The sequence below is a fragment of the Danio rerio genome, chromosome 20, assembly GCF_052040795.2.
Source record: "Danio rerio strain M-AB ecotype USA chromosome 20, GRCz13ab, whole genome shotgun sequence".
In the NCBI taxonomy this organism is placed as follows: Eukaryota; Metazoa; Chordata; class Actinopteri; order Cypriniformes; family Danionidae; genus Danio; species Danio rerio.
Window position 1 is genome coordinate 50,967,777 of NC_141040.1, and position 26,356 is coordinate 50,994,132.

Below are 26,356 nucleotides of genomic sequence, written 5' to 3' on the forward strand. Positions count from 1 at the left end.
AGGAACACTTTTAGCTTAGCTTAGCATAGATCATTGAATTGGATTAGACTATTAGCATCTCCCTTTAAAAGAGGTTCCATATTTTTGCTATTTGATGCTTCTGTAGTTACATTGTGTGCTAAGACTGATGGGAAATGAAAAGTTGCTAGGTTGATATGGCTAATAGCTATACTTTCTTTCTGGCATAATAATCAGGCAACATTGCTGCCTTTCGATGCATGCAGCAGATGCAATGATATTACAAAGTGCTGTTGCTGGACTGGGGACTATTTTCAGGTACAGTAGAACATCATTACACCTGCTGCAGCCAAGGCATACAATATAACTATAGGAAAGTCATGCTATAAAAAGGAAAATTATAGAAACTCTTTGGTTATTTTTGATGAGATGCTAATGGTCTAATCCGATTCAATTATCTATGCTAAGCTAAGCTTGAAGCGCCAGAGCCAGAGATCGACTGAATGGATTCAAAAATGGTAAAACTCAAATGTTTAACTCTAGGAGAGTTGAAATGAGCCTATTTCCAAAAAAGGAGTGCTTCTTTAAGAGAATTAAAGGCATTTACAACTACAATACACATTTAAATATACATATAATTTTCTTGTAATAATACTTTTTCATTAAATTTTATTCGGCTTTGTCCCTTTATTCATTAGGGGTCGCCAAAGCAGAATAAACCACCCAAAGATTTTCATTATAAATTAGAATAAACTTTATTCTTTAAAATGCATTTATCTTAATTAATTAATTAATTTTCTTAATTTAAATATATGTATTACAGTGATAAAAATTTAATGGGAATAATCCTGATGGATCACAGTAAAAATAAAACACTTAAAAGGACAGTTCGGGAATTTATTTGATTTGCCTGTATGTTTTTTACTCTTAAATTGCACCCATCTACTATCAGCTAAAAATTTTTTTTAAAGCCGCAATATGTCATTTTCGCCACTAGAGGGAGTGTACTCATAATAAACAAAGGTTTTTTTTTCATAAGGCTGTGATTAAGTATGGAATCATGGGAGTTGTGGTCTTCATTACATCCTACAGGACAGAAATCATGATGATAAGCTGAAGTATTCAGCACTTATTATCGTGGTATAAAGCGGACTAAAGGTTACTGCACACTGAATCCTAAATTTTAGTCCATAATTTTTGCATGTTAAAAAATAATTTCGACCTCACGTTGTGGCGAGGCAGTGGCGAGGTAGGTAGTGCTGTCGCCTCACAGCAAGAAGGTCGCTGGGTCGCTGGTTCGAACCTCGGCTCAGTTGGCGTTTCTGTGTGGAGTTTGCATGTTCTCCCTGCCTTTGTGTGGGTTTCCTCCAGGTGCTCCGGTTTCCCCCACAGTCCAAAGACATGCGATACAGGTGAATTGAGTAGGCTAAATTGTCTGAGTGTATGAGTGTGTGTGTGAATGTGTGTGGATGTTTCCCAGAGATGGGTTGCGGCTGGAAAGGCATCTGCTGCATAAAAACTTGATGTATAAGTTGGTGGTTCATTCCGCTGTGGCGACCCCGGATTAATAAAGGGACTAAGCCGACAAGAAAATGAATGAATGACCTCACGTTGTGTCAACCATTTTGACAAACTGCCTTCGAAAATTTCGTCCATCATAAAAAAAAAAAACAAACCGGGTTCAATTTTCTACACTTTTCGCATCCAAAAAAGCTCTTTGAGAGGTGTTTTGACAGTTCAGAGCCACCGTACAAGCGAAAAGCTAAACACAGAATGCAGTCACTTGAGCCACAGATAACTTTATGACAAACACATTATTGCATAAAATAAAGACAGAATGTGGCGGACAGCTATACGCTGGATTCAGTGACTGGTGCAGCACTCCCCTGCTGCTGCTTGGTGTGTGTCCCAAGCGGCAACCTCCCGCTCTCCCTCAGGAAGCCAATACGGTACGCTGGTTGAAGCTCCAGCTGGGTCAGTTGGCAATTCTGTGTGGAGTTTGCATGTTCTCATGTTCTTCCGGGTGCGCCGGTTTCCCCCACAGTCCAAAGACATGCACTATGGGTGAATTGGATGAACTAAATTAGCCATAGTATATGAGCGTGTGTGAGTGTATGGGTGTTTCCCAGGCTGGGTTAAAAGCTGGAAGGGCATCCGTTACGTGGAAACATATGCTGGAATTGTTGGCAGTTCATTCCGCTGTGGCGACCCCTGATAAATAAGGGATTAGGCCGAAGAAAAATGACTGAATATTGAACTCTCACCTTCTCTCAGCATCCCCACAGACAGACACTTGGTGAAGCGACAGGCCTGACAGGACTTCCTCCTGCGTTTAGTGATCTCACAGTCTCTGCTGACTGAACAACTGTACTCTATGTTACCTGATGGACAGACACATACACACACGCAACATCAGGACCAGAATCATCAAAAAACATCACTAACACACACACATTTCCCATTCTGCAGCACACTAGACATCATTAGAGAGTGTATTACAAGGCATGTAAACAAAAGTGTGTAGAAACCATAGATATTTACATTAGATGTAGGAAGATTGGAAGGAATGCGTCAATACAGCCGCCATTTTACAGGGTAGCGCTCCTTTGAAATGAATATGGGACCAAGGTGCAGCAGAGGACTGTGGCCATCCAGAGCCAGAGATATACACACATACATTTATATATATATATATATATATATATATATATATATATATATATATATATATATATATATATATATATATATATATATATATATATATATATAGGGATGTAACGGTATCAGAATTTCATGATACGGTAATACCTCAGTATGAATGGCACGGTACGTTTTTTATTGAATCATTTAAAGGAAAAACAAAACTATTGAAGAGACTCAAAAAAAGTGCTAGAATGTTAAGGTTACCTCAACACTGAACAGATCAATGACATACAAATTATCTATTTGTAAACTTTCAAACAGGAACTTAAATTATTCAATTTTAATATAAAAAAATATTAAACCACATAAAATAAAACACCACTCGAAAGGACAAGCCATGAGTGAGATAGAGGTCTCTTGGTGGTACAAGTCAATGTCTCCATCAATCCGAGCAGTGTGCTGTGTTCTGCTGTCCCCTTGACTAAAAGAATCCCCATCATGTTAGTCGTATTCCCAACTTGTATTTTAGCACAGTCTGGCAGTGTCTGCATACCCTTTTTTCTGTCACCGTTTCTTCTTTCTTGTTTCTTTTTAGAGAGAAACTGAAAGGCTTCCACACATCTGATTTAAAACCCGCTTTAGGTTTGACCATTTTTAGCTGTTTTTCTTTGCCGCTACTAGCAGCACCCTCCATTTCTGCATTACTGGATCTATGATGCTGCATCTAGGCTGATGAGAATTGTAGTTTCCGCTACCTCCCATTCGCTTGAGCAAACTTTCCACCAAAAGACCTATGATTTTATTGAGTCACAACCACGGTAATATTGAAAGAAATTGCTATTGAGGTATGACGGTATTTACAATTTTGTTACATCCCTTATATATATATATATCTATGATCGGGAGTTTTCCTGCTGGTCAGTATGCAAATATTTTTTTAAATTATGAAAATCATAATTTTACATCACTTTTCTACATCGATGGATCAGTGACCGCACGGGCATCGCTGACAAAGAGCGTGTGTTTGTGTGTATGGAAATGTATTATCCTCCCTCCCTGTTAAATGTGATCTAATCCGATCTAATCTGATCACACCCCCCTCTCCCGCTTCACTTCTCATTCTAACGGAGGGAGCAATTCGTTGGTGAATGAATCTCCGTAACGACTCGTTCTCTTAGCCGACAATAATACAAGTTTCTAGCATTGCAGCATCTTGCTGTCATGTTTCATTTACATTGTTTGTGTAACCCCGCCAGTCCTACACCACCCAACTTGCTCCAAGCTGGGATCAAACCGGCAACCTTCCGCATGGAAGTCAGTTGCTCTAACAAGAAAGCTAAAGACCGTGGCCTCCACACTCATCCCCCCTAAACCTCACTCCCCTCTGGGTCACACCACCAATGTAACCCTGCCGGTCCTACACCACCCAACCCGCTCCTAGCTGGGATCAAACCGGCAACCTTCAGCATGAGAGTCAGTTGCTCTGTTTACCTGCACAGCACTTCACTAGCTGGCCTCCGTTACATTTGCTGATTTAATACAACAAAGCAAGCATAAGCCTGGTATTAAGTGCAAGTTGGTGCTACTAACTGTATTATCATTAATACTTGTTGAGCACAAAAGTTCATAACATACAGAAAATCGTAAAAAACTAAATCTACCCTAAGAAATGTTCTGCTTTTATGCGTTGTTTTCTTTGTTTGCTCAATACTACACCCGTACGCAGCACTAAAGTCCAGCATCTTCACATTGGCTTTAGTCTTGACTAGTGCGGTTGAATGACTTTGGTCCTGGGAGTCTGTACAAATGTGGTGGCGCTATAGACGCACACACACAGTCCGTATGCGATATCTAGTCATACCTGTCAACCCTCCCATTTTTCCCAGGGATTCTCCCGTATTTTACAGTTCTATCCCGCTATCATCCCGTAAAGGTATATTACTCCTGTATTTTTAGTCTCTTTCTGAAGGGTGGTAAGAAACATTAAAGAGCTGAACCTCTCTAAATGCAAACCATACCGCCAAACCACCAGGGGCCGCCCCTGCTTTTAAATGTGAGTCTTTTCTGTGCTTTCACTTTGTTTAGGCAAGAAAACACTTTGAAATAAGTATAAAAACGGCACGATACCCCTTCCTTTTTATTAAAAGTGCCGTCACACCTCCTATGAAATTCTCAAAACGGTTATATAATGATGCATAGTGATAAATAGACGCTGTTTGCTAAACGGATTCTGCACATGCAATTTGAAGCGCAGCGAAAGTCTGGCTTTTGGGTGCGTGTTTAAACAGACATATACACATAAATAATAATAATAATATCTAAAGATGTCGATCTTGGTGTTTTTTCATCTTAAATGAGCATAAAAAGTTAGGGAAGCAGTTGAATGCCTTCATTATATTGCTAGATGTGTGCATTTTAAAGCGACACCAGTTATTTAATGTAATCAAACGGACAAATTATCTAATTAAATGAGAGATTCATTCGCTGCTCTTTAATCAGAATGTGTAAGTTATACAGTGAAGAAACGGCTAATGAGATTTGATAGCTTGATTCTATTTCATTATAACAGCTATTACTTTTAATAGGCTGAACTGTTTGCTAATGTATTTGCTGCTAATGTATATATAATTTTCTTTTGTAAAATAATAACAATAAAACATAATACTGACCATTTAACTGTTTATTTACAATGAAACAGCTCCAAATGAACATATTTAGTAATAAATATGTTCATTCCTCGCCCCCCCATCAGAAATCTATCTAATGTGCTGGTTTAATGATCAAAAAATGTTTCATAATTCCTAAATAATATTTAATAATTTTTATCAATATAATTTTGTCTTATTTTAGAAGAGACTTCTTTTTAAAAAAATATACAGTTTACTAATGTTAAAAATTATAAATAGTGTAAGATAGTGTAAGATAACTCACATAAAAATTTAATTTAAAAAATCTTGTTTTTCATATAATATATGCTGAGGCACTAAAATAGCTCAAATTAAATGTAAAACCATTTAAAGACTAAGGCCCAATCCCAATTCTACCTTTTAGCCCTTCCCCTTTTCTCTTTAGCTTGAAAGTGTAGGGCTAAGGGGAAAGGCTAGTTACCCATTCGAATGAAGATTTTTCAGGACCACACTCAAAACCAAGGGGTAAGAAAATTTCCCAGAATACACCTGCCAGAGCTGCACCCACAAGTAAAGAGATGCACAAAGTAGTATTTTTTTATCATTATTACGAATTTTTACAACAAACAAACACGTTTTAATATATTTATAACCATGTTCATGTTTTACCATCATGCTCTAAAAAAAAAAGCTAAAATAAAACCAGCTAAATTTCGCTATCTAAAATCTCTAATCATACCTGCTGTACAGCAGACCCACAACATTCTGTCACTCGATGACACTCGAATACCCTGTCAGTAATGTCTAGTGGCTGAGAATGAGCTTTTTACAGTGTCTGCTATAGTGTTAATGTTGTTTTTAGTGTGTTTACATAGATGAATATGGCCAGGGTGTAAATGCACAGTACAGTTATGATCTTATTGCCACATTAGATATGATAAGATAATATATGCCTTCAGTGATTTCCTGAAGATAAATACCCAAAAATAGCACAACTGGAATCACTACAGCAGTCACGATCATCTGTTCTCATATGATAAAGGAGATCACGATGACATATAATGACGTGTGCAGGTGCTGTAGTGCTGTCCCAATTCGCTTTACACTTTGTTTCAAGGGCCAAGGAAAAGGGGAAGGTGTACAAAAATAGAATTGGGCCTTAATCAACAATAAAAAAACAAATATATAAAATGATAAAAACACAAATACTACAATTTAAATGAAAAACGTAGATGTCTAAAAAAATTTTAGGTGTTCGTTTCAGTTTGTTAGTTTTAAGGATATGTATTCGCTAGTGTATTCCAAAACAGTGACAAAACTTGTCTTTATACGATATAAACCTGATACAAACATGTAAAGCTTGCAGTTTGTCACTTGCGCCTAAATGGATCAATGTTTTTTTTCCCGTCACCTGATATTTCAGTTTCTCATCAAATCTTCACCAATCAAATGCTCTCTAGTATCTGACATGCCCCGCCCCCTTCAATACACTTCTTGTTTGCTTTGGAGTTGATGTGCTTGAGCTCAACCATTCTCACTGACAAAGCTGTGATTAAACAAAAAAACTATTGGCTATTTTTTTAAAAGGGAGGAGCTACTCTATGTCCCACCCTCTCTTCATGTTTTAGTTAAGATTACGTCAAACATTGCATAAAAAATGCACATTTTAAAGTTTTAAAAAACTCCTAACCTTGGATGGTGCGTTTGAAAAATGCTTTGCAGGCCTCACATGAAGCCACCCCGTAGTGGAATCCAGACGCAACATCTCCACACACCAGACACAGACGTTTGGGGCCTGAGCTCAGCCCGTATTCACCCTTCGCCTGCGCTTCCTCCAGAAGCCTGCAGGGGGCACTGCGCAGGTACGATGCCGGAGAGTCCAGGCCTGCCAGGTTTCCTTTAGGTCCTGAACTGTAGCTGCTCCCGGCGTCTGATGAGGCTCCGGGACTGTGCTGGGTCAGACTATCTGACAGTGAGGACGGACTGGACGGTTCGGTCTTAATATAAGGGGGACAGTGTCCGCTGAATGACATCATGTCCATGAAGCTTTAGAAATAAACAAAAGAGAGACATTTTTAAACATATACAGTTGAAGTCAGAATTATTAACCCTGTTAAATTCAATTTGAATCCTTTTTGATCGTTTTTCACCAAGTTCTGTTTAATGGAGATTTTTTTTCGACACATTTTTCAACATAATAGTTTTAATCTCATTTCTACTGATTTATTTTAATCCTGATGACAGGGCATGTTTTACTAAGTAGTTTCTAGAAAAATGAATGAATGAAGGAAGTTGTATTAAAGTTGTGTTTTTATATATAACAGTCAGTTTATTATCAGCTTTTATCGGCATTTTACATTACTACTAAAGATTGGGGTCAGTATTTGGTTTCAGCATTATTATTATTTTACAATAAGTTATTATATTTATCAAAATGTAAAAGGGAAAATCCATGGTTTCTAAAAATCTCCCAAAATAAGTAAGCAGCATAACTTTTTTTGACATTATTGTTAATAATAAAGGTTTCCTGAGCGTCATAAGCACATAAAAATGATTTCCGAAGGATCATGTCACACTCGACACTATACAGTAGCTTGTTTTCAATCACATGGTTCTGGTGATGCGTGAAATTCAGATAAAGGGCAGGAAGTAAAAACTGAATGGTTTGTGCAATGTATAGCATATTTCAAAAAAGATAACCACATAACTGGGCATGATCCTTATATCATGAAGAGGGACGAGTTTTCTACTGAGCTCAAATATATTTGCCTGTCATTGAGGCAGTAGATAGCTATTATAGTAAGTACTATAACCATTAAGAGCACTAGGAGATTTCCAATATTTTTCAATTATATTATATTATTTGTATTGAGATATATAGTTATTGCTATTTAATACAGCATTTAATATGTTTATTTTAGGATATTATGTACATGACGTTTCATATGTTCAATAATGCCATACGTCATATGTATGCGTAAGCAACAGGGAAAATGAAGGGGAAAGAAGGAAGGGGCTTGTTGACCGTTCTTCAAAACCATTTTTTATATTGAAGCTTGGAAAAGTGTAAATGACAATCGTCAAGTGGTTGTACATGACCATCCTATTACTCAGTCAGAAACCAGTAAGTACTTGGGTATTCACATCGACAATTCTTTCACATGGAAAACACACATTGAGTGGGTTTGTTCTCGTTTACACCAGAGATTGTATTTTTCACGGAGGTTGCGTCTTTTTGGAGTTAATAAGAAGCTCATGATGTTGTTTTATAAAACAGTTCTGGAAAGCATTGCCAGGTATGGCAGTGTGGTTTGGCAACCTATCTGTTCAGTGTAAATCTAAACTGATGCATCTCTGAAAGACAGCATGGAAAATTGTCGGGCACGATGAATATTTTAATCCTCAAGTTTTATATGAGAACTGTGTCCTCAATCAGGTGGAAAGGATTGTAAAAGATCCAACTCATTTTTGTTTCCACAGTACGAACTGCTTCCCTCTGGTAGAAGATATAGAGTCCCAAAGTGTAGGTTAAACCGCTATAAGAAATCCTTTGTATCTGTGTCAGTGGGTTTATTTAATAAGAGTATATCTTAATTTAGCACTATAAATTTTGTAATTGTTGTATTTTCTATTGTGTTTATTGCTTGTTTTAGTGAGTGTCTGCAGCAATATGGCGATGCCCATAACAAATCTCCTGTCAAGGACAATAAAGTTTTACTACTACTACTGCTACTACTACTACGGTCTTCTGTTTGTTTTTTGATTGTTGTTGTTCCTGACAAACGAAAAGTAAACTGTTGCATTGCAAGTTTGTGCCGAGTCCCTTTGGAAATGGTGGAGAACTGGAAGAAATAGATCGCCATTACAACTATAGTGTTTTGAAGGATACTTATTAATTATTGTACAACACACCTAGCTATAAATTATCCAATAGGCTACATTTTTATAATTATACACCATCACAATGCACCACAGATTACACTAGCGTTACAGTATTTATTACAATTGATCAAATGACCAGTATTCTGTTGCATTCATTAACAAAGAGCTGCGCTATACACTTTACACTTTACTATATTGTGGTTCAAAAACTTAATTTGCTCTTAAGAGTTGCATTTCTTTTTTGTTCTGTCGATGATTACCAAAAAACAACACTGCTGCACATCTATATGTTAATGTTACGGTTGTTTATAACGCAGAAATGCCAGTAAAGACATGGATTATCACAGAACGATATGGAGATTTCATTGCAGCAATTACAAGACAGTGTACGTTTTTTTATGTTCTTCTGGATTTTGTAAATGTGACACATTAACATATAATACACAAAACTAGGCCTGTATATAATCTCAAACAAATCATCGTGTTAAAAAAAGTTATTAATTATTTATTACATGCCACCTTTTCTTCCATTTTCTTGAACTTTCCCTACTTTAAGAGCATAAACGTTTGAAAGTCCGTAAAAGCTCTTTGGCATTCATCGATTTGGCTGATTTAAACAATTACAGTATAAACAACATAAAACAAATGTGTTCAAAATATGTTTTGATAGTGATTCCCACGTATAGAATCAACTGCAGAAATCATTTTAATGTGCTTATGATGCTCAGAAAACCTTAGATTTAAATCTACTGTCTTATATTTGAATGTATTTTAAAATGTAATTTATTCCTGGCTGTGATGCATTATAATATTACTGAAAACTCAGGCATCAGTGGAAAAGAATACATTTAAAATATATTTAAATAGAAAACAGCTATTTTAAACTGCAATAATATTACTCTTTTACTTTAATACTTTTCGTAGAGTAAAGGTTTTACTATCACATGTGTTACCCTGATGATGTTTTGTCCTCGTGTAGGTCACGCTGTGCATGCTCTACAAACAGTTTTTGTTTACCATGAAGGTATTTTTATTAACCATGGTTAACTGAAACATAGTTCTAACCAACTTTTAGCGATTTTTACAGCAAATTCACCAGGTTTTACAATGCATAAAAAGCTGAAACGAGCTGAAATCTGACAGAACGGCAACTTTAGTGCCCTGGTTTTCCTTTTTATCAGCACAACTACAGATTTCCCACCATGTCAGGTGTGGTGTTTACAGCACACACAGCACCTGAACACACCTGTCCTGTTCTATCCCTCACACACACACACACACACACACACACACACACCCTGCTGCAGCAGCCAGTAACGTGATCTTAAAGCCCATCAGGATTTTTGTCTGGGATCCAGAGGAATTACCTGTGACTCCATCACACATTTCAAATCCTATTGCTGTAAGACGGTCAGTAAACGCTGCCAGAACGTGTGCTTATTAAAGCGCTCTGCCTCAATTCTTACATAAATATACAGCAGGATTACATTTGTGATTTTTTTCTTCCCCTAGTTTCTCAACACTTTTAAAGTGAGAGTTCACACTACAACTAACTTCATAATTTTGAGTCATCATTTTCCCAAACTCTGTTCATCAGATTGATCAATTGTGGATGCTACTTCTCTTCTTTTCTCTCCCGCACTTCACAACATGACAACTACAAAACAATAATAATTCTGAATGCGCCTCGCACAGGTGAGTGGGCTTGACAAACCACCTGTAGAAACACACTCTTTCACCTTAACCGACACTTGCACCAGAAACATCCTTATGATCACTCTCTCAGTACAAAAAACTAAACAAAAGTTGTGCATCTTTGAAGTGAGCTTCGCACAGATGAGTGGGCTTGACAAACCACCTGTTGAAACACAAACTTTCATGTCTTTAACCGACACTTGCACCAGTTTTTGCACCGGACATATTCTTACATTCACTCTATATATACATATACATAAACAACAAAACTAAAATTGTGCGTTTATGAAGTGAGCTTCACACAAGTGAGTGGGCTTGACAAACCACCTCTAGAAACACACTCTTTCACTTTTTTAACCGACTTTTACACTAGTTTTGCACCTAAAACATCCTTACAATCACTCTAAATATTTAAAAACCAACCAAACATTGTGCATTTATGAAGTGAGCTTTGCACAGGTGAGTGGGCTTGACAAACCACCTGTAGAAACACACTCTTTCGCCTTTTTAACCGACACTTACACCAATATTTGCACCAGAAACATCCTTACAATCACACTATATATATATATATATATATAAAAAAGAAATTGTGCATTTATGAAGTGAACTTCGCACAGGTAAGTGGGCTTGACAAACCCCTGTAGAAATACTCTTTTACCTTTTTAACCGACACACCAGTTTTTGCACCGAAACATCCTTACAATCACTCTATATATATATATATATATATATATATATATATATATATATATATATATATATATATATAACAAAACAAAAAATGTGCATTTAAAATGTGAGTTTCACACAGGTGAGTGGGCTTGACAAACCACCTGTAGGAAAGACACTTTTTCATCTTTTTAATGACACTTGCCCCAGTTTTTGCACCAGACACATTCTTACAATCACTCTACATCAGAAATGTCCAAACTAGGGCCAAAAATAGTCCATGGTAACCTTTGATTTGGCCCACCATCCCACATGAGAAGAGAGGGAGAATGATGGGGAGGGTTGGGGTAATTGCCTTTAACAGAGCAAATCAAGGCAAAAAAACATGTGCAGCTTGACTAATGTAACTCCATTCTGTTATAAATTTGATTTTTTTTCTGTATCTGTAATAAGTTGAAAATGAATTTTAAAATATAAAATATTTTAAAATATAAACTGCATTAATTAATATAAAGAAATGTTTTAGTTATTTTAAAATAAATTAGGAAATCACCAATGGCAACTTTAATAATGTTTGGCATATCTTCAGCCCAACACCCTCAATCAAGTTTGTTTTTTGGCCCTTCATAAGAAATAGTTTGGGCACCCCTGCTCTGTGTATAAATATACAAAAAAAAATAATACTAAATAAATAAAAATTGTGCATTTATGTAGTGAACTTCGCACAGGTGAGTGGGTTTGACAAACCACCTGTATGACCACTCTTCTCTCTAAAAAAAAAAAAAAAAAAAACATTCCCCCCTTCTAACTCTAGCGCCTAATTCTCTGAGCACTAACAGTTCCTTCAGATAATTAGCATTTCTTTAGTGTGAATTGCTTGTGAATGCCTCCTAGGACTGAGCCAATAAAAGATATTATAACAAATCGCGATAAAATTTATGTCAATAACAATGATAAGCACTGCACTTTTTTGTTTTACTCAATATTGATCTACAAGCCAATCACGCAGCAGAAATGTGCAACAGTGGGAATCTAAAAGTGTGTTAATATTAGAGATGCACAGAATTTTCCACCACTGAAAATTTATCGGCCTAAAATATGTTGTGCCATTTAATGGACCCTCTCATTTTTGTGGCGTCGGTTCACTTTTAAACCTGGAAGCATAACAACTTATTTATATATATATATGTGTGTGTGTGTATGTATATATATATATATATATATATATATATATATATATATATATATATATATAAACATATACATATACATATACATATACATACACACATATATATATATACATACACACACATATACACACATATATATATATATATACATACACACACATATACACACACATATATATATATATATATATATTTATCGTTCAAAATAGAAAATAATTATCGAGATTGCATTTTCCATCCATATCGCCCAGCCTTAATGCCTCCTTAATTGTAAGTCGCTTTGACAAAAGCGTCTGCTAAATGGCTAAATGTACATAAGTTCTTCTTAGTAGAGCATGGCACTACACTCTAAAAACAAAAAAGCTAGGTTGCATTAATAATGTTGAGACAGATATGGATAAATATAATTTTTTACCCTAAATTTAAATTACAGTTTTTAACTCAACTGCTGAGTTGATCCATATTTGATCTTGTGTTGGGTTAATACAAGTGTTAAGTGTGTAGGAATGGAAAGGTTTATTAAGGTAATGTTGGTTTTATATTCACACATTTGTTCAGTGACAACTTGTGACACGCTCCCTATATTGCTTTACATGGATATTCGGTCTGAAATCACATTCAAGTATGACTTAAAAACGATATAACAACAATTTTTTTGACTCATTATTTGAGTCATTGGCTGCTTATATGATTGCACTCTTTAGAATTTGCAAACAAAACAACAAGAAAATGTGAAAAAAATGTTTTTTGCAAGTTCTAAATATCGGGATTAGCAAAGAACACTTTTTGAAATTATATTATTATGGTTTAACTCTGTTTTTTATTGAAATATGTTAGTCAGAGAGATACAGCATCAGATACACAGAATCATAGGACATCAACTGCTCCAATGTGGTGGTAGAATACAATTTTGCTCACGTTTTCTTTCTCTCTGAATAAAACAATACAATTGCATATTCATGCATTAAGAAAAAACAAACAAACAAACAAAAAAACAACAGTACAGAGAGTAAATAAATACAAATACTCAAAGGGTACAACAGTAGAAAATAAATAATATATATTTAAAAAAAAACACAAAAAAAAAACCACTCTCAATTCATAACTATGCCAGGGGCAGGGAAAATAAGCCAGCTATATACTTGCATACATATACACATACATATATTACATGCTTATTTATGTATTATTTTTATTTTTAAAGTGTAAAAGGAAGGGTTGCCAGATAGTGTCAAATTTTTCAGTATTACCGCAAACTGTATATCTTATCTTTTCTATTTGCATAGACTGCATCAGATCATGCATCCAATGTAAATTATATTATTATGAAGAAAGTCTGAATGTGTGAATATAAAACCAGCTTTACAACAACGAAAGGTTTTGGGTTCGATTCCCAGGAAAGGTAAAATTTGGTCACTTGGCATAAAAGCGTAAATCTGCCAAATGCATAAATGGAAATGGAAATCATCAAACACTTTCTTATCATTGGTGCTTTTAAAAACCCAGAAACAAAGTTAAAACTTTTTTTTTTTTATTCTAACAGGAAAGTCATCTCAGTGATCTTGGTTTGATTGTGATCAGCAACCTTTTTTCTTGATTTTTTAATAAGCATGTATACATAATATACTTTCATAAAATATAGAACATATAGTACGAAATATGGACTATTATAGAGTTTCTGTTAAAATATTAAGCATTTCATAGCTTAAATGAGTAACACTTTATAGTAAGGTTGGTTACTATATTTACTAACAAACAAGTATTTAAGAACAAATACTGTACAATATATTTATTGCAGAATTTATTCATGTTTGTTAATAAAAATGTAGTCGCCCATTGTTCATCTAATCTTAACAAGCAGATATTTGGATTTTAATATTACAGTAGTGAAGATTGAGCTATATTTAATAAATGATGTACAAGTATTGTTCATTTTTAGTTAGTAAATGTATTTAATATCAAAGGAATCTTATTGACATGTGTTAACCTTAAATGATCTATGAGTTAGCTATATCTGTATTTTGTTGGTACTTATTTCTTTCAATTACTTTTACAGTGACACTAATAACTGGAGCAATATTTTAGGATAAACTGGTTAACACTGTATAGACATTTACAGAAAGGTTGACCACATTTAAGCACAACTAAAGCATTAGTATCTCCAAATAAAGTTATAGATGAGCAAAGTTACTCACGCGTTCTGTTCAGAAGGGAAGGAAAAGGATTCCGGGTGATAAAACTGCACTAGATCCATTAGACCGTCGAGAATAAAACCATAACCTCAGAAAACTCCTGTGAAATCAAGAAAAACTGTAAATCTCTGGCTCGTTTTCTTGTGTAATGATGTTTTATGGTAATTAAGGTCGTCTGTCTCTGTTCTTCGCGTTTCTGCTGCTGCAGTGAAACCGCTAAAGCCCCAGCAGGGCTGCTTATGAATATTAAATAGATGCTTAGCGGTGTTCCCGCCCTAACATCAGACGTCCGCAAACAATCGACCAATGGGAACGCGTGCTGATGAATATTCATAGACCTCGCGCAGGTGAGTGTGGGATGAAGATGGCGCCTCGGTTTGACAGTGACATGAGACCAGAGAAAACAAGACAAATATCGATAAGTATGTCCTGACGTGAGCTACTCGGCAAAACTGCAAAAACAACTCTAATTTAGGGGTGACCCTGTATATAAGTTCAGTTTCATTGTTTAACAGGCTACTAAAAACCGTTATTACTGTTGTCCTTAACATTTTATCTTACCCATCAGATTATGCTAGCAACACAGTATCTGAATGATTCTGAGGTTGTGGTTAGGTAGGTTAAGGCGATATGGGGTATATGCCGAAGCATGCTAATAGGACTTTTAATTTGCCAGTAACATGGGTTAAGCGCTTCCGGTGAACTGTATGCCATTGCAAAATCCGGTGCGTTTAAGGTCTGTTTTCTTTAAAAATCAGCAATTTCCACTGGCTGAGTGGTATGCGCTATAAAGTGGGTCTCAGATCGTACAAGAAGCACTGCATTAAATTACATTTCCCCCCGCCATGTCTTTAAAATATGAGCATTTATTTTACCCCAGTATATTCAATGGAGCTTCTGCGCTAGCCTGCTGATTCTGACTGGCGTGTGCGAGTAAACGGCTTTTTGTCTCGTTTTACGCTTGAGCAAATAAGTGAATGCCAGAGTCTAATTAACTGATTGTATTTTAACTACATCAGAACATCGATGCTGTATAAGGATCCTTTAAAATGGAAAAAAAACTAACAATAACAGGTAACCGAAAGTTTATCAGCATGGGAACAGCACTAGCTTGGCATATTCCCTATTACAGCTTTATACCACACTACTCCACATTACAATTTACACTGGTAGCAAAATCTGATGTGTCATTAAAATGAGCTACCTACTCTTTGAATGGGAGGTAGGACAATCTGACACGGTAGGACGAGTCGACAGAACACCCGCTTCATGGTAAAATGTTACGTTATCTACAATACAATGCTGCAGTTCTATAAAGCATATTACTTTTTTCAGTTTTTATCATCCATGTCTTTTAAATCCTTAAAACAGTAAACGTGTAATACAGCTTTGTTTCATACATTAAATTAGCCTAATCGCATGATTTTTCCCCGAGCAAAACGATAACTTTCGTATATTTTAACATGATTTAAAGAAAACACCCACCACTGTTTATGCAAAAAAATAATAATAATAATCTTGTCAAACATATTTATTAAATCATGCATTTTATGACATATTTAAAGACATTTAGGGATCAAAGTTCAGCATTAATATAAACCAGCCACTTTATTACGTACGCATTACTAGTACCGAGTTGGATGCCCCTTTTACCTTTAGAACTGCCTTAATCTTTCATGGCATAGATTTATCAAGGTATTGGAAATATTCCTCAGAGGTTTTGCTCCATATTGACATGATAACATCACGCAGTTGCTAAGGATTTGTCGGCTGCGCATCCATGATGCGAATCTCCCGTTCCACCACATCCCACAGGTGCTCTATTAGATTAGGGTCTGGTGACTGTGGAGGCCATTTGAGTTCAGTGAACTCACTGTCATGTACAAAAAAAACAGTCTGAGATGATTCACGCTTTATGACATGGCGTGTTATCCTGCTGGAGGTGGCCATCAGAAGATGGGTACACTGTGGTGATAAAAGGATGGACATGGTCAGCAACAATACTCAGGTAGACTGTGGTGTTGACACGGTGCTCAATTGGTACTAATGGGCCCAAAGTGTGCCAAGAAAATATCTCCCACACCATTACACCCCCACCACCAGCAGCCTGAACTGTTGATACAAGGCAGGATGGATCCATGCTTTCATGCTGTTGATGCCAAATTCTGACTCTCCCATCTGAATGTCGCAGCATAAGTCGAGACTCATCAGACCAGGCAACGTTTTTCCAATCTTCTATTGTCCAATTTTGGTGGGCCTGTGTGAATTGTAGCCTCAGTTTCCTGTTCTTAGCTGACAGGAGTGACCCCTGGTGTGTTCTTCTGCTGCTGTTGCCCATCCGCCTCAAGGTAGGATGTGTTGTGCGTTTAGAGATGCTCTTCTGCAGACCTCAGTTGTAACGAGTGGTTATTTGAGTTACTGTTGCCTTTCTATCAGCTGGATCCAGTCTGGCCATTCTACCCTGGCATCAACAAGGCATTTGTAAAAACATTAGTATGATTTTAACGCATATAGGTCACAATATTTTTACATGAATATACACTCAAAAAATCCTGGGGTGTCATAACCTAATGTTGGATCAAACATGGCCAACCATTGGGTTGAAAAGTTTAATTAAACTTGAATTGGGTTTGTCCATATTTGACCCAGCATTGTGTTAAGAATACCCAGTATTTTGTAGAGTGTATGCTAAATGAAACTGTTTAACAGATATATTCATACAATTTCTTTTCAGCCTAGTCCCTTTACTAATCTGGGGTCGCCACAGCGGATTGAACCGCCAACTTACCCAGCGCGTGTTTTACACAGTGGATTCCCCTCCAGCTGCAACCCATCACAGGGAAACATCTATACACACTCATTTGGAAAATTTAGCTTACCTAATTCACCTATACCACATTTTTTTTGGACTTGTGGGGGAAACCGGAGGAAACCCACACCAACACGGGGAGAACATGCAAACTCCACACAGAAATGCCAACTGACCCAGCTGTGGCTTGAACTAGTGACTCTCTTGCTGTGAGGCGATTGTACTACTCACTGCGCCACCGTCCCTATTAAACCGATATATTTGCATTAGATTTTTACATTACTTGCAACACTAAAGTAATAATAAAAAAATAGTAAACTTTATTTTCTACAGCACCTTTAAAGGGAATCTCCAAGTGCTAAACACAGAAGGCGGCAACAATTTTAAAGAGTAAAGATCCAAAATCCAAAGTTTTAATAATAATAAAAGGTAAAAGTACACACTTAAATCGAATTGAACATGCCTCCTGCATGTGTATGCTGTATAAATCACATTGCCTCATCCAAAATATTTGAATAAGGCCTCGAATAATACTTTAATAGAGATACAAAAACATCCACGAAATGATTCAAGTGATAAAGTGCAATCCTTCTTATCAAAACTGTAACTGAAACGAGACACTCCGCCACAGTTAGGCCTAATTAATACTCCGCAAACTCTTCAGGAACAATAATGTGTTTATGCGAGATCATGTGTTTGAAATGAGAAAGCCTCCATTAATTCAGGAGGTAAACAGACAGTGTTTTCAGTGGCATTACAGAGGAAAGCCTCTGTCTACTCGTGTGCTGAAGGCAAACACACAGTGATCTGCAAAACAAAGGGAGATCTCAACGCTCTCAGTGTGTAAAAGCCACATTTACTTCATTCTGCAACTCTCTCAACATTATCATTGTCATTGCTGACTAAACAGCAGGAAACGCTCCTCATTAAACATCCTCCTCATCCCTGCTGATCAACTGCACCCAGATCAGACCACACCGCATTACTGGTATTTATATATACACAGGTATTATTTATATATACTCCTGAATTATTAGCCCCCCCCACCGTATATCCCCCAGTTTCAGCTTAAAGAGACACTTGAAGGCTTAACTAGGTTTAGGTTAGTTGGGTAAGTTAGGGTAATTAGGCAAGTAATTGTAAAATAATGACTTGTTCTGCAGACAATCGGAAAAAAAAACCTAAGTTGGCCAATATTATTGACTTTAAAATGGTTTAAAAAATAAAAACTGCTTTTATTCTAGCCAAAATAAAACAAATAAAACTTTCTGGAGAAGAAAAAAATATAGGAAATACTGTGAAAAAAATCCTTGCGCTGTTAAACATCAGGATTAAACGTGAGATATTTAAAAAATAAATAAAAGCAATAAATCAAAGGAGCGCTAATAATTTAGACTTCAACTGTATTTATTATTAATATAAACTAATTTATTATTTAATTCATTTATTACTTTCTTTTTTTTCATTTATATTATACATTTAAGGGTATTTTGTATTTTAGTTTTTTTTTTTATTGCATTTATTTCCGTATTTATTTCTGTATTCATATACGTTTCCTCGGATTTGTTTTTACTTTTCAGTCTGTAACATGGAAATAAGGCGGGTGTTTCTTACATATATTCAGCGCATTATATACTACTGTTAGAAAGTGTACAGAATTTACAGTACAAGAAGTAAAAATGAGTGAGACTGAAAAAAGCTAAGTTTTTTTAATCACATTGTTTTGCATTTACATTTGTTTTAGAAGAGTTTTTCAATAAGAAATATGTAATAAAAATCTAATGTAATGTGTATTTACAGTTGAAGTCAGAATTATTAGCCCCTCTTAGATTTTTTTTTTTTTTTATATTTTCAGAATGATGCAAGGATATTTTCACAGTATGTCTGATATTATTATTTGCTTTATTTTGGCTAGAAAAAAAGTAGTTTATAATATTTTAGAAACCATTTTAAGGTAAAAATTTTTTAGCCCTTTTAAGCTATATTTCTTTTAATTGTCTACAGAACAAACCATCATTATACAATAACTTGCCTTAATACCCTAACCTGCCTAGTTAACCTAGTTAAGCCTTTAAATGTCACTTAAAGCTGTATAGAAGTGTCTTGAAAAATATCTAGTCAAATATTATTTACTGTCATCATGAAAAAGATAAAAGAAATCAGTTATTAGAAATGAGTTATTAAAACTATTATGTATAGAAATGTGTTGAAAAAAAATATTCTCTCCGTTAAACAGAAATTGGGGAAAAAAAATAAACAGGGGGGCTAATAATTCTGACTTCAACTGTATATAGCGCATTTATTGTGTATGGTCATACAATCACTGCTGTTGGTGGAGTGAAAAGACAGTGGTAGAGCCAATTTGGTTAATGGGGATGATTGGGAGGCCATGATGGGTAATGGCTGATGGAGGGAATTTGGCCAGGACACCGGGGTTACACCCCTACTCTTTACAAGAAGTGCCATGGGATTTTTAATGACCACAGAGAGTCAGGACCTCGGTTTAACGTCTCATCTGAAATGAAAGCGAATCACATACAGTCCTGTAGAAAGAGATCAAGACAACTCATGTTTTGCAAAGCAAAGAAAAATCAACCTAAACTGTTCATCAGGTGGTCATATCTCCACACTGCAGTCTTTCATTGTATATTTCTAAGCCTGGTCAGATAATTATGAGGCGTCTTTAGTTTTGTTTGTTTTGTGTTTTTATATTCCTAAGCTGGTATCTAGCTTGACCAGTGAGACTGTCTTAGTAAAGAAGCATCATTTTAAAAATTCCAGCATTTTTAAACATAATAGTTTTAATATAGTTACTAAGTTATTTTGTGTTTGCACAGATGGCAGTACATAATACTTAGTTATTTAGCAAGATACTAGTATTCAGCTTAAAGTGTAATTTAGGTTAGTTTAAATTAGGTTAGGCAAATTAGCTCAATTAGGAAAGTCACTGGACAGTGGTTCTTAAGGAGCTAATAATATTGACCTCATGGCAGTTTTACTTATTTTCGTAATTGTAGAACACAACTACAAGAGATGCAATGTTCTGCAGTTTAAAAATATAATAGGAAATACTGTGAAACTTTATTTTATATTATTTTTTATTTTTTGCTTTGTTGGAAAATATTTATTTCAATGGGTGAGCTAATCATTTAATTTTTTAGCTTGTTAAATATTTCACATTTTGATTTTGTTTAACTTGCATGTAAATGTGAATTAATAATGTTAAAAACAATAAAGACTAAAAGTATAAAGTAAGAAAAATTACAAAAATACAAAATTAGTAATATGATTAATAAAAAGTATAATGGATTATACAGTATAAAAATAAACCATTGAACTTGTTGTTGTTGTTGTTTTTTTTTGCTAATTGTCAAATAATTATGTAATTTTTAAATTGAATGTATTTATAACATAAATAAATAAATAATAACTATAGATTTAAAAAAAAGTTAAATCAAAACAAAAAAGATTAGAACAACATTGCGTGAAATATATGCTGCTGTTTAAACGTTTTGGGTGCAGTACAAACTACAAATCAAAAACTAACCATATTAATTTTGTGGTAACACTTTACAATAACAGTACATGAATAATGATGTATTAATATGTAAACTAAAATTACTTTATTATGAATTAATGATGAGTTAAGGTATGCACTAATTAACTTTACTACAACATGATTCACATGAGTTCATGTGTGAATAATGGCTACCTTAATTACTTGTTAGTTCATGATTGTTTGTTAATTAATGTATTAATTACCACATTAGTTTATGCTTAATTTAACAATGATGAACTCATGATATGTTAATGTATAATTATGTTGTGACTTTACTTGGAGGGGCACATCATCATTAACCGATTCTTAACTACTCCTGAACTCCTTATGCACATCCAACTAGTGAGTTTACACTGAATAACAATAGAAAATTGTTGTCAACATCAACATGAAGAGGAGTTCATAAGTAGTTAAGGAAGAGTTAATAGTGATGTGCCCCTCCAAGTAAAGTCATGACATAACTATACATTAACAGCTCATGAGTTCATGTTGGTTACATTTAGCCTAAACTTAAATGTTAATTAATACATTAATTAACAACATGTACTAACAAGTAATTAAGGTAGTCGTTATTTACACATGAACTTATGTGACTCATGTTGTACTTAAAGTTAATTCATGATTAGTGCATACCTTAACTCATCATTAATTCATAATAAAGTAATGTTTAGTTTACATATTAATACATCATTATTCATGTACTGTTATTGTAAAGTGTTACCAATTTTGTTAGCTCACATTGCTAGTTTTGTAGTGAACAATGCATCTATAAAAAAATAGTTTTTGTTCTTTAATCTTTGATTAAAATCTGAAACTGCAGTTTTTTTTTAGCTTGTTTATAGTTCAGTTCTCAGATTATGTCAGTCTGAGGTATTGGGCGTGGCTAACTCACTTAACCTTGTCCCGCCAGCGGTCGGCGCTATAACAATAAACAGAAATGGTGAAGAGGGGGTGTCTGTTAGGTTGTAATAGGTGCTTTCGACTTCATGCAGATCGATTGAAATCTGTATTTAAGCGGTGCATGCTGGTTAGAAGTTTAGTCCGGATTGATGCTGCGTCGACGCCTCGTGACTGTCACATGTGGCATCAAACTACGCCGACAGTGCTCCGAGATCAGACAACTGATTCAGGCCGTGCAGCAGACTGCTGAAACTGCGATGACGACACCAATATTACACGATTTTGTTAATTAATTTAAAGGCTAGCTCGTTTGCACAGGTTTATTAAGCCTTTTTATACAGACTATTTACTGCATTCAGCTCCATGATTTAAATGATATATTTTAGTAAATAACCAAAATATTAACTCAAATTAGTCTTACAAATAAGTCTTTTTATCATGTATTTTGTCATGTTTATATTCGCTATTGTTTTTCAACCTGTTTGGTCAATGATTGTTTTAGTAATGTTTAATTTGTTTTAGCTTGGCTGTTTGATGCGTATTGTAAGGCGACATTGGGTGTCTTGAAAGGCGCCATTTACAAATAAAATTAATGATTACAGACTTGAAATAAAATAATTATCATCATTGACCCTGCCACCCCTAAAAGTTTCTTAACAAATTAAGTTAAAGAACTGTTTTATTAAATAATTATTAAATAATTTTTATGATTATAAAATATATTTTCCTGCCAGGCCGTTTATACACAAGTTTTAAAAGTGACATTGATGTAGCTCACATATTTTAGGAATGTCCTTTTGTTCAATCCTGTTGGATTAAAGTGCTTTTTTAATGCTTTCATTATCTAAAATAATCTTAATCACTGTTTAAAACTTAATCAAAACCCCTTGTTTTAGGTTTTACACTATTGGAAAGTTCTAATCTATGAATGTAAATAAATGTAAAGCCCTTTTAGCATATTTAAACAAGAAGTATTAGCCTAAAAAGGGATGTTAAAACTCTTAAAATTTGTTCTTATTGCCTTGTATTTAATAGGCCTGTTCGTTTGGATGTTTTTATTATCCTCTCATTTCTCCTTATTCTTAATTATTCATAATTCCCTTGTTTAAAAATGAACTATAGTTTGTAAAGACTGTATTCTGTTTTATTTGTACTGTAAATCTTTTGTTGTTATAAATAAATAACTGATGATGACGCCATGTGATCGGTCACGGTCATCATGACTGCCGCTACTTTGAGCCCGAAGTGTCCAGCCTTGATGGCTCGTTTTTTAACTCTGCCCCCGCCTGTGCTCCAATAATCTCGTTGATCACCGGGTGCAGCCGTGCTTCACATCGAACGCACCTATTACTGTAACTCTCCCCAAACCCTTTTGCCGATCTTTCAAAAAGAAATGCCTACTTAACATCCAATCAGCTCGCAGAAGAAAAAAAAACAAGCCACCCCCACTGTTTTCTCATTCAATATTCCTTTTCTATAGTAACTACATCGCAATAAGAAAAAAAAACACGGTTGCAGCATCCAGTTCATGCAGACTTTAAAAGTAGTTTTATAAACACCCACCGATGCTGCATTTACATGATCCCAAATACATCGTTTTTTAAATATCATTACAATTTCTGTTGTCATCCTTGTGATAAATTACCAGCAGCTTTAATTCTAATGTTCAGCATCACAACTAAGCGCAGACCCCTTTCAAATCAAAAATGATTATAAGTGCTACAGAAAGTACCTCCAGCAAATCTTCCATGAAATTAACCAGGTAAATCCAGTGCTTTCTTCTTCCTTAGAAGCTCTCAATGCATCCACTTTGTACTTACCGGAAGATTTAATAGACAAACAAAGTGCTTTATACAATATGTCTTGTACAATCTGCACCAGGTGGTTAGTGAATGTACTGTACTTTACTATCACATTTATTAAATCTCCCTCATCCTCTTTCAATCTTCAAGCGCACACTGTGGTATATTGTGTGTGTGTGAGTTGTTACCTGTGCATTACGTAACTCCAGTCTCAAAGTGATGAGCTGAGCAGGATTACATGCTGGATTTCCCCTGACCGAGACCATTCTCATCTCCATTGTCTCACGCACATCTGTGACAGATGATGACACAGCTATTTTAAAGTACACATGAAATCAAAACTAGCCATAATGATTTTGTTGGCTCACATTGCTAGTTTTGTGGTGAACATATAATCTGTGCATGTCATTAAGAAAAAAATATATAGTTTGGCCTTGTAGTCTTTAATTGAAATCTGAAAACGCACTTCCTGTTTGTTTTCAGGTAAATTCTCAGATTATGTCTGTCTGAGGTATTGGGTGTGGCTAACATACTTAACCACGCCCCACAAACTATCCGTTTTTAAAAACAAACAGAAATGTTGAGGAGGAGTCTGTTAGATTGTAATAACTCTGCCATCGCATCGATTCACATCATTTACTACTGGCTAATTACCCGCCTAGTATTAAGATATTAACTGTTTATTAACACTTATAAAGCATGATCTTATTTTACATCCTTAATCCTACCCAATTCTATTACTTTACTGAACAGAACTTTTGATCCGCTTATTTTTAGATTTGGAGGAAACCAACAATTAAATTTTGCATAATAATAAAAAAATTAAATATGTCGTCACCAATAGCCTAGTGGTTAAGTGCGTTGACATGTGGCACCAAGGTACTCACGGCGACTCGAGTTCGATTCCCAGCTTCCCCAATGCTTTTCTGTCTTCCACCACTGTCCTAGCTAATAAAGGTGAAAAACCTCAAAAATAAAAAAGAAAATTAAACATTTAGTTAATCTGGCACCCCATAAAAATCCTGTAAAAATACCCAAAACTATGCCATTCGTTTGTGCTACGTTTGTTCTGATTTGTGCCGCAAAAATGAACGTTTGTCTAAAATATTTAAAAGCATTATTTTTTTGACCGTTTGACGTCACTTTCCACCCAATGTTGCTTAAATCACTTCAAATCTACACAGTTCGTTTGTGCACGATTAGTGCTGGTTTGCAACGTTAAAACAAACACTGTATGTGTTTTCCTCGTTTAGATTTAACTAAGTGAAGTTTATGTATAAACAAATTTCGAGAGGATCACGTGCTTATGATTGCTAGCGGCTGGATCCGCATTATCCAATTCACTACGCTCCAATCAGATGACTCCTAAACTACTATAAATACCCTGGGTTTCATTCCACTGCTATCTTCGTTTTGAAGAGTCCCCCCTTCCTCCCCTACTCCTCCTTCTTAGATGGGTGACATGGTGGCCCAGTGCGTAGCACTGTTGCCTCACAGCAAGAATGTCTCTGGTTCCAGGCTTTACCAAACCAGCAGACATTTCTGTGTGGAGTTTGCACTTCTCCCCGTGCTCACTTGGGTTTTCCCCAGGTTCCTCCCACCGCCTAAAAACATGCAATTAAGTTAATTGAATAATCTAAATTGGCACCATAGATATGCTTCTAGTACGTAGTTGTCTTCAAGAGCAATCACTTACTGTTCATTGATTGCTACAGCAGGGGAGTTCTCGAGATCTACCTGAGCTCAAACTCCCCACCCGCCTTGCAACAGGAGGGAGCCATGGGCTCGAGGATCTCATGAGCTCAGGGCTCTCTCCCGGGACAGCATGCCAAACAAGCTTTTATAATTAATCATCAGCTAAGTGTGAACTCTTGAAAATATTTCGGGAGCCGTGATGTCACTCTCCACCCCACTTTTTACTAAAACACACAAAACTGGTGTCAATCATTTGTGCTCGATTAGGGCTGGTTTGCACCGTTAAAACAAACACTGTATGTGTTTTCCTCATTTAGATATAACTAAAATATTTCAGGAGCCGTGATGTCACTCTCCACCTCCCTTTTTCCCAAAATCGCACAAAACTGGTGTCATTCGTTTGTTTTCGATTAGTGCTGGTTTGTGTCGTTAAAACACACTGTATGCGTTTTCCTCGTTTAGATATAACCAAATTTTTTTGGGAGTCGTGACGTCACTCTCCACCCCATTTTTTCTAAATCACACAAAAGTGGTGTCATTTGTTTGTGCTGATTTGTGCCGTTAAAATAAACACAATCTATTTTAGATTTTTTACGCCAAGGCTTCCAAAATATTTTGGTTATATCTAAATGAGAAAAAGAGATACAGTGTTTGTTTTAACGAAACAAACAAAGGTTCAAGGGACTTAGCTGAAGGAAAATTAATGAATGAACTGAATATTTTTAA

The 26,356-nt window shown here is 35.5% G+C and overlaps 1 protein-coding gene across 4 annotated transcripts in view; it reads right to left on the reverse strand.

The window, feature by feature from the left end:
• Positions 1–26,127, reverse strand: part of esrrgb (estrogen-related receptor gamma b) — a 41,262-nt gene extending 15,135 nt beyond the window's left edge. The window contains exons 1-5 of one of the 4 annotated variants that reach the window (XM_087296567.1): positions 24,823–26,127; positions 24,124–24,227; positions 14,869–14,965; positions 6,922–7,277; positions 2,223–2,339 (exon numbers count right to left, since the gene is read on the reverse strand). In XM_087296567.1, the coding sequence (XP_087152693.1) occupies positions 2,223–2,339; positions 6,922–7,277; positions 14,869–14,927 (532 nt within the window). In that variant the 5' untranslated portion in view covers positions 14,928–14,965; positions 24,124–24,227; positions 24,823–26,127. 4 annotated transcript variants of the gene reach the window in all.
• Positions 26,128–26,356: the final 229 nt, after the last annotated feature.